We start from the raw sequence: 12315 nt of genomic DNA on the forward strand, positions 1-12315 counted from the left end.
TAGAAAATTTTTTGTCTCCTATGAATTCTGAACAATAAAAGAGAACCTGTTCTTAACATCGCTGACAGGGTCAGAGTAAGTCATTATGAAATTAACTTTTTCAAAAAACAAACAGAATTGAAGTTAGACGTAATCAATAATTTCTGTAACTTTTGTGTATATCAAAGTACTTATACATTCTTATTTTTTATCCAGCGGTTTATCTTAATAATGGGTACCAGAAACAACTCCCTTTACTCTAAGAATTATTTTTTCATGTAACAAAATTGTCAATAAATTACAACATTTTTTTGGAGGGGGGAGCGGGGATCAAAAAGCCATGAAGCAAACTCATTGCTTGAGATTGTGCACTTTGGATTCAGCCAAGTAGGTAAGAGTGGGACTAGGATTCAGTTGTTCACATACCAAGAGACCCATGAAGCCCAGATTAAAGAATAGGGGCAGTGTGTTTGACTGGCCTACCTGTAGAGGTTTCTTTTTCTTTTTTTTTTTTGGAGAGATTTTCACTGTAGGGCGCGTGCGCTCGCCAGACAGACAGAGAGAGACATAGAGACAGAAAGCGAGAAATCACCCCCCAGGGGGGATGGTCACGCCGCAATCCCTTCTCCTCCATTCTCCTCTCGGGATCGTGGGCACGCACGCACACGCGCCCGGCGTGAGTTTTAAGCCACCGGGTCCGGGACACGAACCGCGGTTGACTACGTGGGAGTCCAGCGACATAGCCATTACGCTAACTGCTGGTTCCCTAGAGGTTTCTTTTCACATTGAACCAATCAGAAGATGCACCTTTTATCTTTTTTTAAAATATTTATTTATTTTTACATTTTTCCACACTTACTTTACATATCAAAAAATTTTCACTCATACTCCATAGTTCTTGACAGTTTATAAACAACTTTCAAAATTTCCAAATACTGAATTTTAAAGATAATGTTCAAAATATTTCTTATAATTTTGTATAATTTTATGACTCTATAACTACAGAAGCAATACACCTTTTATCTAATGCACAAAAGACACTGTACATTCTAGCTGCATCTTCGATCTTCATAAATTAATCTTTTTTTTTTCTTTTTTGAAGAGGTTTTTGCTATAGGGCGCGTGCACTCCCCAGACAGAGAGAGACAGAGAGACAGAAAGCAGGAAATCACCCCCCAGGGGGGATGGCCACGCCGCAATCCCTTCTCCTCCACTCTCCTATCAGAATCTTGGACACGCACACACACGCGCCTGGCGTGAGTTTTAAGCCACCGGGTCCAGGACACGAACCGCGGTCGACTACGTGAGAGTCCAGCGACATAGCCATTATGCTAACTGCTGGTCCCAATCTTTTGATCAATTTGTACATAGGCAAAACTACAAAACTATTTACAGATAAATGTCCTACAACATGTCTGTTTACATACCAGGAATGTGTTTCCGCAGTGCCCACATACAACCCTTGTACCTTCCGGTTGGATTGGCAACGCAGGTTGAGCTGGTTGTTCTTCAGAAATAAGCATTACTGGGCCAAGGTTAATTATGCGTCTACTGTGGAAAGAGAAAGGACACAACTTTATTAAACAAATGAACTGAGGGCTAAAAAAGGCCATAACATAAAATATGTCACTGAAAATACGTCATGCTTGTTTTATAAATTAAGTGAATTGTCAAATTTTGGAGCCAAAATCATAGAAAGTAGCAATAGTCAGTTTTTCAAACACATTTTTAAAGTCTTTTTACACTTGAGGTAGAAACCACATGTTATGGCCTTAGTCCTAATCAATGACTTTGGAAATCACTTCACTGCCAATTCCAAGGCTTTTTTAAGTTCAAATCAGAAAAACAGTACTTATCATTCCTTATCTAGGAAGACAACTAACTTTGGTAGAAAAGTAAGTAAGTTTAAAAATATTCTACATCAACAAAAATGTATGTGCCATGACGGTACTAAGGCGCTGTTTTACAACCAAATCTCTCTGAGCAGTCTGGTCTTCCTTGATGCCTATTTAATCAGAAAGAAACCAAAATGGAAGCCTCCCTTTTCTCCTCCATTCTATGGTCTCCTGGGACTGAAAATATCTCATAATGGTGAAAAAAAAAAAAAAGCCAGAAAGGGGAGGCAGCAAGTGGCATAGTGGTTAAGGTGCTGGACTTTCACATGGCCGACCACAGTTCAAGTCCCAGATTCAGCAGCTTGAAACTCAGAGGCCAAGCACGTGTGTGTGTGCTCAAAATCACAAGAGGAAAATGGAGAAAGAATTGCAGCATGACTTTACCTCCTGAGAGTTGATTCCTCACTTTCCCTCTCTGTCTCTCTCTGGCAAACACATATCCCTACGGTAAAAAAATCTCCCTTAAAAAAAAATAAAGCCAAAAAGAGGCTGACTCTGTAACACAGAAGTTAAGTGCCCTGCATAGGGAGCTGGATCCCACGTGGCCAGCTGAAGTTCGAATCCTATCCCTGAAGACTTGAAAACCACAGAAGACCTGTATGTACATGCCCAAGAACCTGATGAGTAGAGAAATAGAGGAAAAAAGATTGTGGGGTGATCACGTTCCACTAGAGGTGGGGTGGGGACTTTTTCTTTCTGGCAAGTACACACATGGTCTGAGAAATTTTTAAAAAGACAAAAAGGGACCAGCAAACAGTGTACTTATTACATTGCTGGACTCAAGTTAGTCGACCACGGTGTGAGTCCCAGACCCAGTGGCTTAAAAAAACTCATGCCAGGGGTCAGTAGATGGTGTAATGGTTATGTTGCTGGGCTCCCACGTAGTCAACTGCGGTTCAAGTCCTATACCTAGCAGCTTTAAGAAGGCATACCAAGTGCATGTGCAGGCTTGCCCAATATCCTGAAAGGAGAATGGAGGAGAAGAGATTGAAGTAATGGGGGGGGGGTGATTTCTTGCTTTTTGTCTGTTGGTCTCTCTGTGTCACGGGCAAGCACATGTGACCTATAGCAAAAATCTCTCTAAAAAACAAACAAACAAAAACTCATGTCAGGGGACCAGCAGATGTTGTAATGTTTACATAGCTGGACTCACAAGTAGTCGACCATGGTCCGAGTCCTGGACCCGGTAACGAAACCCATACTGGGCATGTATGCATGCATGCCCAAGATCCGAAGAGGAGAATAGAAGAGACAGGATTGTGGTGTGACAATTCCCCCAGGGAGTGATTTCTCACTTCTGTCTCTCTCTGTCTCTTCAACGAGCACACATTCCCTATACCAAAAATCTCTCAGGGTGAAAAAAAAAAAAAAAATCATGCCAGGGAACCAGCAGATGACATAATGGTAACATAGCTAGACTTCCACGTAGTCAACCGTGGTTCTAGTGCCAGACCTGGTGACTCGAAACTCACACCATCTGTGTGTGCATGTGCACCCAAGATTCTGAGAGGAAAATGGAAGAGGTTGTGACATGGCCATTCCACCAGGGGTTGATTTTTCTCTTTCTGTCTCTGTCTCTCTGGTGAGTGCCCACCCCATACTAAAAATCTCTATTAAAAAAAAAGAAAAAAGAATATAAAAACCTCATGCGTATGTCATGTGTATACATGCTCAAAATCCTAATGGGCAAATAGAGGAGAAGGGATTGCAGCATGGCTATCCCCTCTGGGGGGTGGGGGGGTGACTTACTGCTTTCTGTCTCTCTGTCTCTCCAGCATGTGCTCACACTCTATAGCAAAAAATCTCTCTAAAAAACAAACAAAACAAACAAACAAAAAAAAAAAAACCAGGAAGATCACAGAAAAAAAATGTTAAGAGTTAAGGTCTTTATATCTTTATATACACATATCTGGGCACATCCATAATGGCATCTAATATGGGCAAATGATTACAGAAATTATTACATGTATTATACTCAACAGGAACTAGTGTAGCACACTATAAGTTACACAAAGACAACTGAAGCACTTCTAGGTTCAAATTAATTATATCGAGGTAAACTAACCAGTTATTAAAGTTCAGTGAGTCACTGATTTATTATGGTGCATTTTAAGTACTTACATGAAGAAAACATTTATTGCTTATTTGAAAATATCATATGCTACAAATACCTATAGCCATTAAATTCAAACTAAATGCATCATTTCTCTAACAAAAATATAATTAAAACAAAAATAACTAGATCCTAAATTACTTGAGGACAAAGACTATCTAAAACAAAGCCTGGCATATAATGGGTTGTTTTTTTCTCTTGACACAGTCTCATTGTCATGACTGTCCTATCTCATCCTCCCAAGTTACTGGGATTAAAGTGTACACCATGCTACCAGATCTTTAGATCAGACCAGGAATCAAACTCAGGCCTCCTGTGTGATCCCAGCCTACAGAGCTCAGAAGCTTACCATCACTACAGCTCGGCCATAATGAGTTTTTAAATACTTTAATACATACTTTCTGAATGAACAAGTGAATGAATGAATGAATGAATGAATCTTTATCTCTTACCAGTTGGGTCTGGGACATCCTATTCGCCGAGATGTGTCCTTACAAATGAGGAGACAATTACAAGGGCATCTAACATATTTCTTCCCTGTCGGGGGGTTTTTGATTGGCTAGATAAGGGAAGAAAATGCAAACACAGTAAATTAACCAAAGTTGCCAAAGCTTACATGTGTTTAAAAAGGAAATGATTCCTTTAAAACTCAGGCTCCCCATAGTGCTACCAAAGTACAGTTTAAGGAAAAGTGCATTGTTAAGCTGTTTCAAATAGCATGAACGTTGGCAAGCACTCTGAAAATGTGGGGGGCTGTGGGAATGTAATTATTAAGGGTATATTTCAAAATAAGTTCATACCAGCCTTTAATATGGGAGGAATATTTAGTACACACCAAGAGTTGTTTTCCCTTTAAAGTTCACAAGACAAGGTCATCTATCTGTCTGGCCAGGTGCAAACATTCACAGAGGATTCTTGCACCTGTCTGGGAAGAGCAAGCTCAATAAGAAGAATAAGGGGAATTAGGAATACATGATAAATCTAAACTTAAAGTTACTCATTAGATATGTAGAAGTGATTTATTTTACTACTATGGCATGCTTTAATCTAAGAACTCGTAATAGCTCCTAAAACTAACATTTCTTTCTCTCCTTTTTAAGCATAAATTTAAAACCCAGAAAAAAAAAGAAAGAAAACACTCCTTGTAATGCTAGAACTTAAGCTTACTAAACTAAATAATCTATGACGCATAGAAAGCAATAAAATATTACTCTGTTGGTATTCCTGCCAAAAAAAAGTATGTAACCTAAAGTGAATCATGAGAAAATCTCAGACAAACCCAAATCAAGAGGTATTCTACAAAATATCTTGCCTGTACTCTTCAAAAAATACCAAGGCAATAAAAGATCAAGTTAGTTTCAGATAAGGAGACATTAAGGAAATATGGCTCCTAAACTAGATTTTTTCCCTATAAAGAACATTAATGGTACGATTGGGGAAACATTGTTAGATAATAGTATTAAATGAGTGTAAATTTCCTACATCTGATCATTACATTGTGATAGTTTAGGTGAATATTCTTGTTTTTAGGAAACTTACACTAAAATATTTAAAAGTGAAAGAATACCATGTTTGCAATTATCCTAAAGGGTTCTAAAAAAGATGATTTATTTAGAGAAATAAAGCTAATGTAGTAAAATGTTAACACTTAGGGAATGTGGGCAAAAGGCATATGGAAATTCTTTGTACTACATACAATTATTTTTGTAACTTTTCTGTATGTGCAATAATTTCAACTTTTTAAGAAAATGTAATAACCTTGGTAGAAATATTTAAATGTGAGTAAAAAGCTACCTATAACTCACTCTACTATATTCTAGATAACTAAATTTGAATATTTAAAATTCACAAACATCCAGAATATATACTTATAGTATCTAAAGGTATTAAGAAAAATAGGATTTGGGCTCATTTCTATATATCTAAATTTTATCATTAAGTAATTGTAACTGCCATTTGTCATTGATAAATGACAGGATTTGTTTTATATTTTATTCCCACTCCACTCCAGATCTTAGTTTTTTCATTTGTAAAATAAAGCAAATGAGATGCAATACTTCAAGCACTGGTCCTGGATGCCAACCAATGGCATCTCATGTCTGATGCAGTAAAGAAAAAAGAAAAGGGCATTGGACATTGCCATTATTCATAAGTTTGAAGTTTCTTACTAGTAAGTGCCAGGCACTGTATCAGGCACTTGGTGGGCATTATTATTACTGTATCATTTTGTATGCGAAACCACAGTTCAAAGAATGCATATCTAAGTGCCATATATAGAATTCAAACCTCAGTCGGTCAGATTCTGAATCTTAGGCTCATAATCAGCTGTTCAATTAGTGCCATTCTTTCTCCAGGACTTCTTAAATTTTTCACTAACTAATCCTACAATTTGAGCTTCTTGTTGAAGCTTAATATCTGTATTCTCCAAGTCTTACTATAATTTTTCTATATTCTCTCTTTCTCACACACATGTGCACTTACACACACACACACACACACACACCCCTTACTTCCCTTCCCAATTCTATTGAAATAAAAAGGGCTTTACTGACTGCATTGCTTTGTTTTATTTTGTTTTGTATCTTAATCTCCATAAGTATATCCAGTTTTTATCAGAGTGACTACCCAAGAGAATAAATACACCAATATCATTTTAGGTGACATGAGGAAACTGAATTGCAGTAAAACTGAACAGGGTCCAGTGACAGTGGATATAAGGAAACTTCTCTGTTGGGCCCCAGACAATTACATCTGTTGTTTTCAACCTAAAATTTTTTCAGAGAAGCTCTTAGTGGCCTAACATTGCACTCAGAAAGTTAAGAACAAGGTACATTCTAAACATTAGCAAGTCATATCTTAAGGCACTCATCAAAGACTTTTTTTTTTCACGTTTTCTTCTCCTGTAGTATTACCTGTTCTACACAAGGCAATCTGATTAAACACTATCCATTTTCTCTGGAATCTTCACAATTATTTACATTTCTGTACTCCACTGGGGCAACAATTACATAAAACTTTCAGCACAATTTTCTTTATGTCCAGAGTAGTTTACTTACTGCCAAACCTTACTAATCCTGTACAAATTCATCACTTCTAAATAGCCAGATTGACCCTGTTTGCTAAATCCACAGGGATTATTACACAAATGATCTATTCTTCTCTGTCTATTTGCAAGTTCTAAACATAAAGTTTTAAAACTCTTTTTGCCCAATTACTAAAGAACAAAAGTTGGTATGTGTGAAGGAATAGAAGAAATAAACACTAATAACAAATCCAAGGAAACTTTTAAGTCACTATTTTTTAATTGCTAGTTATATTTAGCAAGTCTTAGTCACTTGCCAACTCTGCAAAGATCACTAAAGAAGATAATGCTAATTCAATTCATTGGTCAGTGCTCAATTTATGAAGAAAATAGATGGTTTTGTAGGTATCACCTATGTAAACAATAAAGTTCTCCAAATGATGTCTCTTATAGAAAAAATAATATACAATCAAATACATTTTGTGTCCAGACTTAAAATTTAATTTTATGACTTTTCTATAAAACATATAAAACTCACTCAATGCTTTATGTTTCTTAGAGTTGCAGTTATCAGTTGCTGACTTTTTATAACTTGGCTAAAGAGGAAAAGTATAAATACAAAAATTAAATTGATATTTAATTGTAGATTTTCAGATTAAAATCTTAAAAATAAGCCTGACCATGAAATAGAAACATATTTGATCTAAACCAGTACACATTATCAGTTTACTACTTGAAACTTTAAAAACTTCTTTAAAATTTATTTGCTTCCCAGAATTCAGTAAAAAAATGCCCTTTGAATTTTGTTCACATTTCGTTAAATTAATAAGTAAATGGAATAAAATGTAAACACTTTGGTGCAGCTATCAATAGCACATGTGTAATCACTTTTCCTCTCTCTGTCTGTCTGTCTCTCTTTAGTGATCACAATGCACCCTGTAGCAAAACTGGAAAACAAAACAAAGATTTAAATTTGTTGTGAAATTTTAAAAAATGAGGTTAGCTTTAAGCACATGGAGGCATCCTATATAATAGAGACAGAAAAGATTACTATATTTGTATCCAATCCACGTCTACTTATTTTTCTTTTATGAAAGAGAGAGAATTGGAGAGAGACAAATATAGGTATTTTTGACAGCGTCTTACTGTTGTGATCCTCCTGCCCCAATTAGCTAGGATTACATTCATACACAAGCATGCGTGATGTGTTCAGGTTGGCCTGAGAACCAAACTCAGGCCTCCCATGTAGATTCCAGCCTCTCAAGCAGTGGCACTAGCTATGTGCCACTGTACCTAGACCCATGTCTACTTGTAAATAATATTATTGAATTACTTCCTTTAAAAGTGAGGTGTCAAATAATCATTTGTGTTTTTATTAATGGAAATTTCCACTTACCGTAGCTTCATTGCAAACTGTGCACTTAACCACATGCTGGTGAAGCTTGCCATCCAAATTGATTAGAGACTGGCACACGCGGCAGTTTATTACTGGAATACCACTGGCATCTGGACTGGCAATGGCTGTATATGGAGGTGGGAGTTCCGCTGAAAATATATTATTCACTGAATCAGACTTTCAGAGAAATTATCATGGCTGGTTTGAGCACTTAAGCTCAAAGTGAAAGTAAAAAAAAAATAAAATTTTCTTCTATACTCTTTTTTTTTTTTTTTTTGGAGGTTTTTGCTATAGGGCGCGTGCGCTTGTCAGACAGAGAGAGTCAGGGAGGCAGAAAGGGAGAAATCACCCCCCAGGGGGATGGCCACGCCGCAATCTCTTCTCCTCCATTCTCCTCTCGGGATTTTGGGCATGCACGCACACGTGCCTGGCGTGAGTTTTAAGCCACCAGGTCCGGGACGTGAACCGCGATCGACTATGTGGGAGTCCAGCGACATAGCCATTACACTAACTGCTGATCCCTTCTTCTATACTCTTATTTATGTTTTTAAAGCTAGCCCGTCTGTCCAACTTTCAGAGCATAAACATACATGGAACTTCCTTGTCAAGTCGAATAATTCTTGACTTTGATAAAATTCAAAATATGTTTTCCTACATCTACCTCAGTAACCCAGTTTTCTTTTACTAATCTAAACTCAAAATATCTATTCCATTCCTACATGTAAATTCATAGAAACTGAAATAGGAGAGCAGAGATATATGCCTAAAGTAAAAATCTTACACCAGCAATCTGACTACTAAGAAACTAAAATATCTTAATCTACTTTCAATAGCAAGTTCAGTTGATATATACATATCTGTGAACACATGTTTGACTTTAGGCATGAAACTCTGAGTAGAATGAATATACTATAAAGTAGCTAAAGTAGCACCTAGCTGAAGCTATATAACTTACTGTGGTCATTAAACAGGCGTTTTAATGTATTTTATAGTTTCAAGAAAGGCAGTTTTAGCCTTAATAAATCAAAATTTAAAAATCTTAAGAGAACTTTGATTAAGACTTAAAACCAGGAAACAGGTTAGGATTCTGTTCAAATAGTAGGTACAGGGACCTGTTGACAACTCAAGAGAAGACAAAAAACCCTTAACTGGGGAAAACAAAGCATTGAAAAGGATCAGTAATGTTCTGGATAGGAAATCACATTTTGTATGCTGTGATGATGTTCAGTGAATGACTGTAAAATATTTTTTAAAAATCTATGCAAAAAAAGAAACTAAAATGGTGAATAAAAGCAAAGTTTTAAAATCACTTACACATACACATAAATTGTGCAGCTACCCTCTTTATATTCAAACTAGTATCAAAATGTCTGTTTATGACATTAATGGAATAAGGCTTTAGAGGCAGTCAAGGAGAGGCAAAAGTGAACTTAAGAAAACTAAATTTAGCATGGAATGAAGATGAAAATCATGCTAACTTCAAACAAAAACAGAAATCAAATATAACAAATTTTTAGTCTCAAATTTTATTTAAAATTAAAAATCTAAGAAATGCACTAAAACGTATGGATAAGAGGTGTAATTCTGTGGTTCAATATTTCAAGAACAACAACAAAAAGGGGAGGGTACAGGAAACAAGAGTGGCAAAATGTTAATTGATGAATATGATGACATGAAAATCATATTGTTTACACCATTTTTAGTGAATGCTTGAAAATTCCCTTTGGGCCAGCAGATTGCATTGCAGTTGCTGGACTCCCACATGGCTGACCCGACAGCAATTAGAGTCCTGGACTCAGTGGCTTGAAAATCACGCTGGGAGCGATTGTGTGCATACCCAAGATCCCAAGAGGAGAACAGAGGAGAAGGGATAATGGCCTGGACTTCCCCACAAGAGGTGATTTCTCACTTTTCCTCTTACTGTCTCTCTCTCTGGCAAGCTCACGTGCTCTAAGACAAAAACCTGTTAAAAAAAGAAAGAAAGAAAGAAAATATTCCTACAATGCAAAGACACACACTCACACACACACTGTTTTCTTGAGAGTCCTGAAGTTTATTGAATGGGTAAAGGGGTAGAGGCCCAGCTTGAGAAACAAGTGTTCATCTACTGGAAGTATACATCTGGAAAAAGTCTGCGGGAAAAAAAAATCCTGATATACTACTCTGTAATAGGAGTTCTTTTTTTTTTTCTTTCTTTTTTTCTTTCATTGATTGATTGATTAATTGCTGTAAGGTATGTGCACTCATGCCAGAATCAGACAGAGAGAGGGGGAAAGAGAAAGCATCCCCTAAGGGGGATGGCCATACCACAATCCTTTCTCTCCTACTTCTTGGGATTTTGGATACACACGCACACACACACCTGGCATATTTTTCAAGCCATTAGGTCCAGGACTTGAACTGCACAGTCAGCCATGTGGGATTCAGTCCCCTTAATCACCATGCCACCTGGGGGGCTCTATAGTATTTCTTAGAGGGGTTGCTTAACTCCTTCCTGTTGCTCTCTCTGTAATAGACGATTCTTGGATTGTGGTGGGGTTACATCCTGTTAAACCATAGTAAGTTGGAACACCATAAATACTACTTCTGACTTTCTAAATAACGTAACTTAGCCTAGCCTACCTTAAATGTACACAGACTCCTTACACTGGCCTATAGTTGGGCAAAATCATATGAAACAAAGTCTATTTTATAATGAAGTGTTGATTTTCTCAAATAATTTATTGAACACTGTACTGAAAGTGAGAAACAGAATGGTTGTGTGGGTACTTGAGGCACAGTTTCTATTGCATTTCCATCCTAAAATTAAAAACCGTAGGTCAAATCATCATAAGTACCATTTGCATAAACATAAAAGACTTTCAGGGCCAGCCGGTGGTGTAGTGGCTAAGGCTTTGGACTCTCACATGGCCGACTACGTTTGAGTTCCAGACCCAGCAGCTTGAAATTCACACCAGGCATGTGTGCATGAATGTCCAAAATCCTAAGAGGAGAATGGAAGAAAAGGGATTTCATTGTGGCCATCCCTGCTGGGGAGTGATTTCTGACTCTCTTCTCTCTCCTTTCCTCTCTGTCTCTCCAGCAAGTGCATGTACTCTATAGCAAAAAAATAAAAATTAAATAAATAAAGGCTCTTTCAAGGTAAAAATATTGTTTTAAGTTTTAGAAATGTTCACACCCTAACACATGATTGAAATACTATTACAGAGAACTACTGATATGCCTCTCTCCTTTCTTTTTGTTTTGTTTTGTTTTTTGTTTTGTTCTGTTTTGTTTTAATGAGAGAGAGAGAGGGAGGAGAAGGGTGAAACAGATCATTTAAAAAAATGTCTGCCAGAGGACACATAAGCTCATCAGGGAGAGATGAGGGGTGGGTAGAGATTGAGAAAACACCTCCATGGGAAATGGTCATTCCCAATCCCTTCTCTTCTATCTCTCCCTTTCAGAACTTTGGAAATACAAACTGCAGATATGTTTCAAGCCCCGGGGTCTGGGACTCGAATCTTGTAATCAACCATGTGGGACTCAGCTGCCTCAGCAATTACATTTCGGGCTGGCCCTAGCATGTTTTAAAAACTTTTTGTTGTTGTTATTGTTTGCCAGAGGATGTGTGTGCTCACCAGTGAGAAAAAGAGTGAGGAAAGAACCTCCCCAACCGGACACAGTCACGTCACAATCTTTCTCTTTTTTTTTTTTTTTTTTGAGAGAGATTTTCACTGTAGGGCGTGTGCACTCGCCAGACAGACAGAGACATAGAGACAGAAAGCGAGAAATCACCCCCCCAGGGGGGATGGTCACGCCGCAATCCCTTCTCCTCCATTCTCCTCTCGGGATCTTGGGCACGCATGCACACGCGCCCGGCGTGAGTTTTAAGCCACCGGGTCTGGGACACGAACCGCGGTCGACTACG

General features: G+C 37.6%; 1 protein-coding gene across 1 annotated transcript in view; it reads right to left on the bottom strand.

Annotated features, from left to right (window-relative positions):
- The window catches only part of LOC102487160 (type 2 phosphatidylinositol 4,5-bisphosphate 4-phosphatase), a gene marked incomplete at its 3' end in the record, with an annotated part of 73908 nt that overhangs the window by 26028 nt on the left and 35565 nt on the right, over positions 1-12315 (bottom strand). Inside the window, exons 2-4 of the mRNA XM_006155291.3 lie at positions 8406-8554; positions 4440-4546; positions 1407-1530 (exon numbers count right to left, since the gene is read on the bottom strand). Coding sequence (XP_006155353.1) covers positions 1407-1530; positions 4440-4546; positions 8406-8554 — 380 coding nt within the window. The remainder of the gene's footprint in view (positions 1-1406; positions 1531-4439; positions 4547-8405; positions 8555-12315) is intronic.

The sequence above is a fragment of the Tupaia chinensis genome, unplaced genomic scaffold (assembly GCF_000334495.1).
Source record: "Tupaia chinensis unplaced genomic scaffold, TupChi_1.0 Scaffold000444_1, whole genome shotgun sequence".
Taxonomy (NCBI): domain Eukaryota; kingdom Metazoa; phylum Chordata; class Mammalia; order Scandentia; family Tupaiidae; genus Tupaia; species Tupaia belangeri.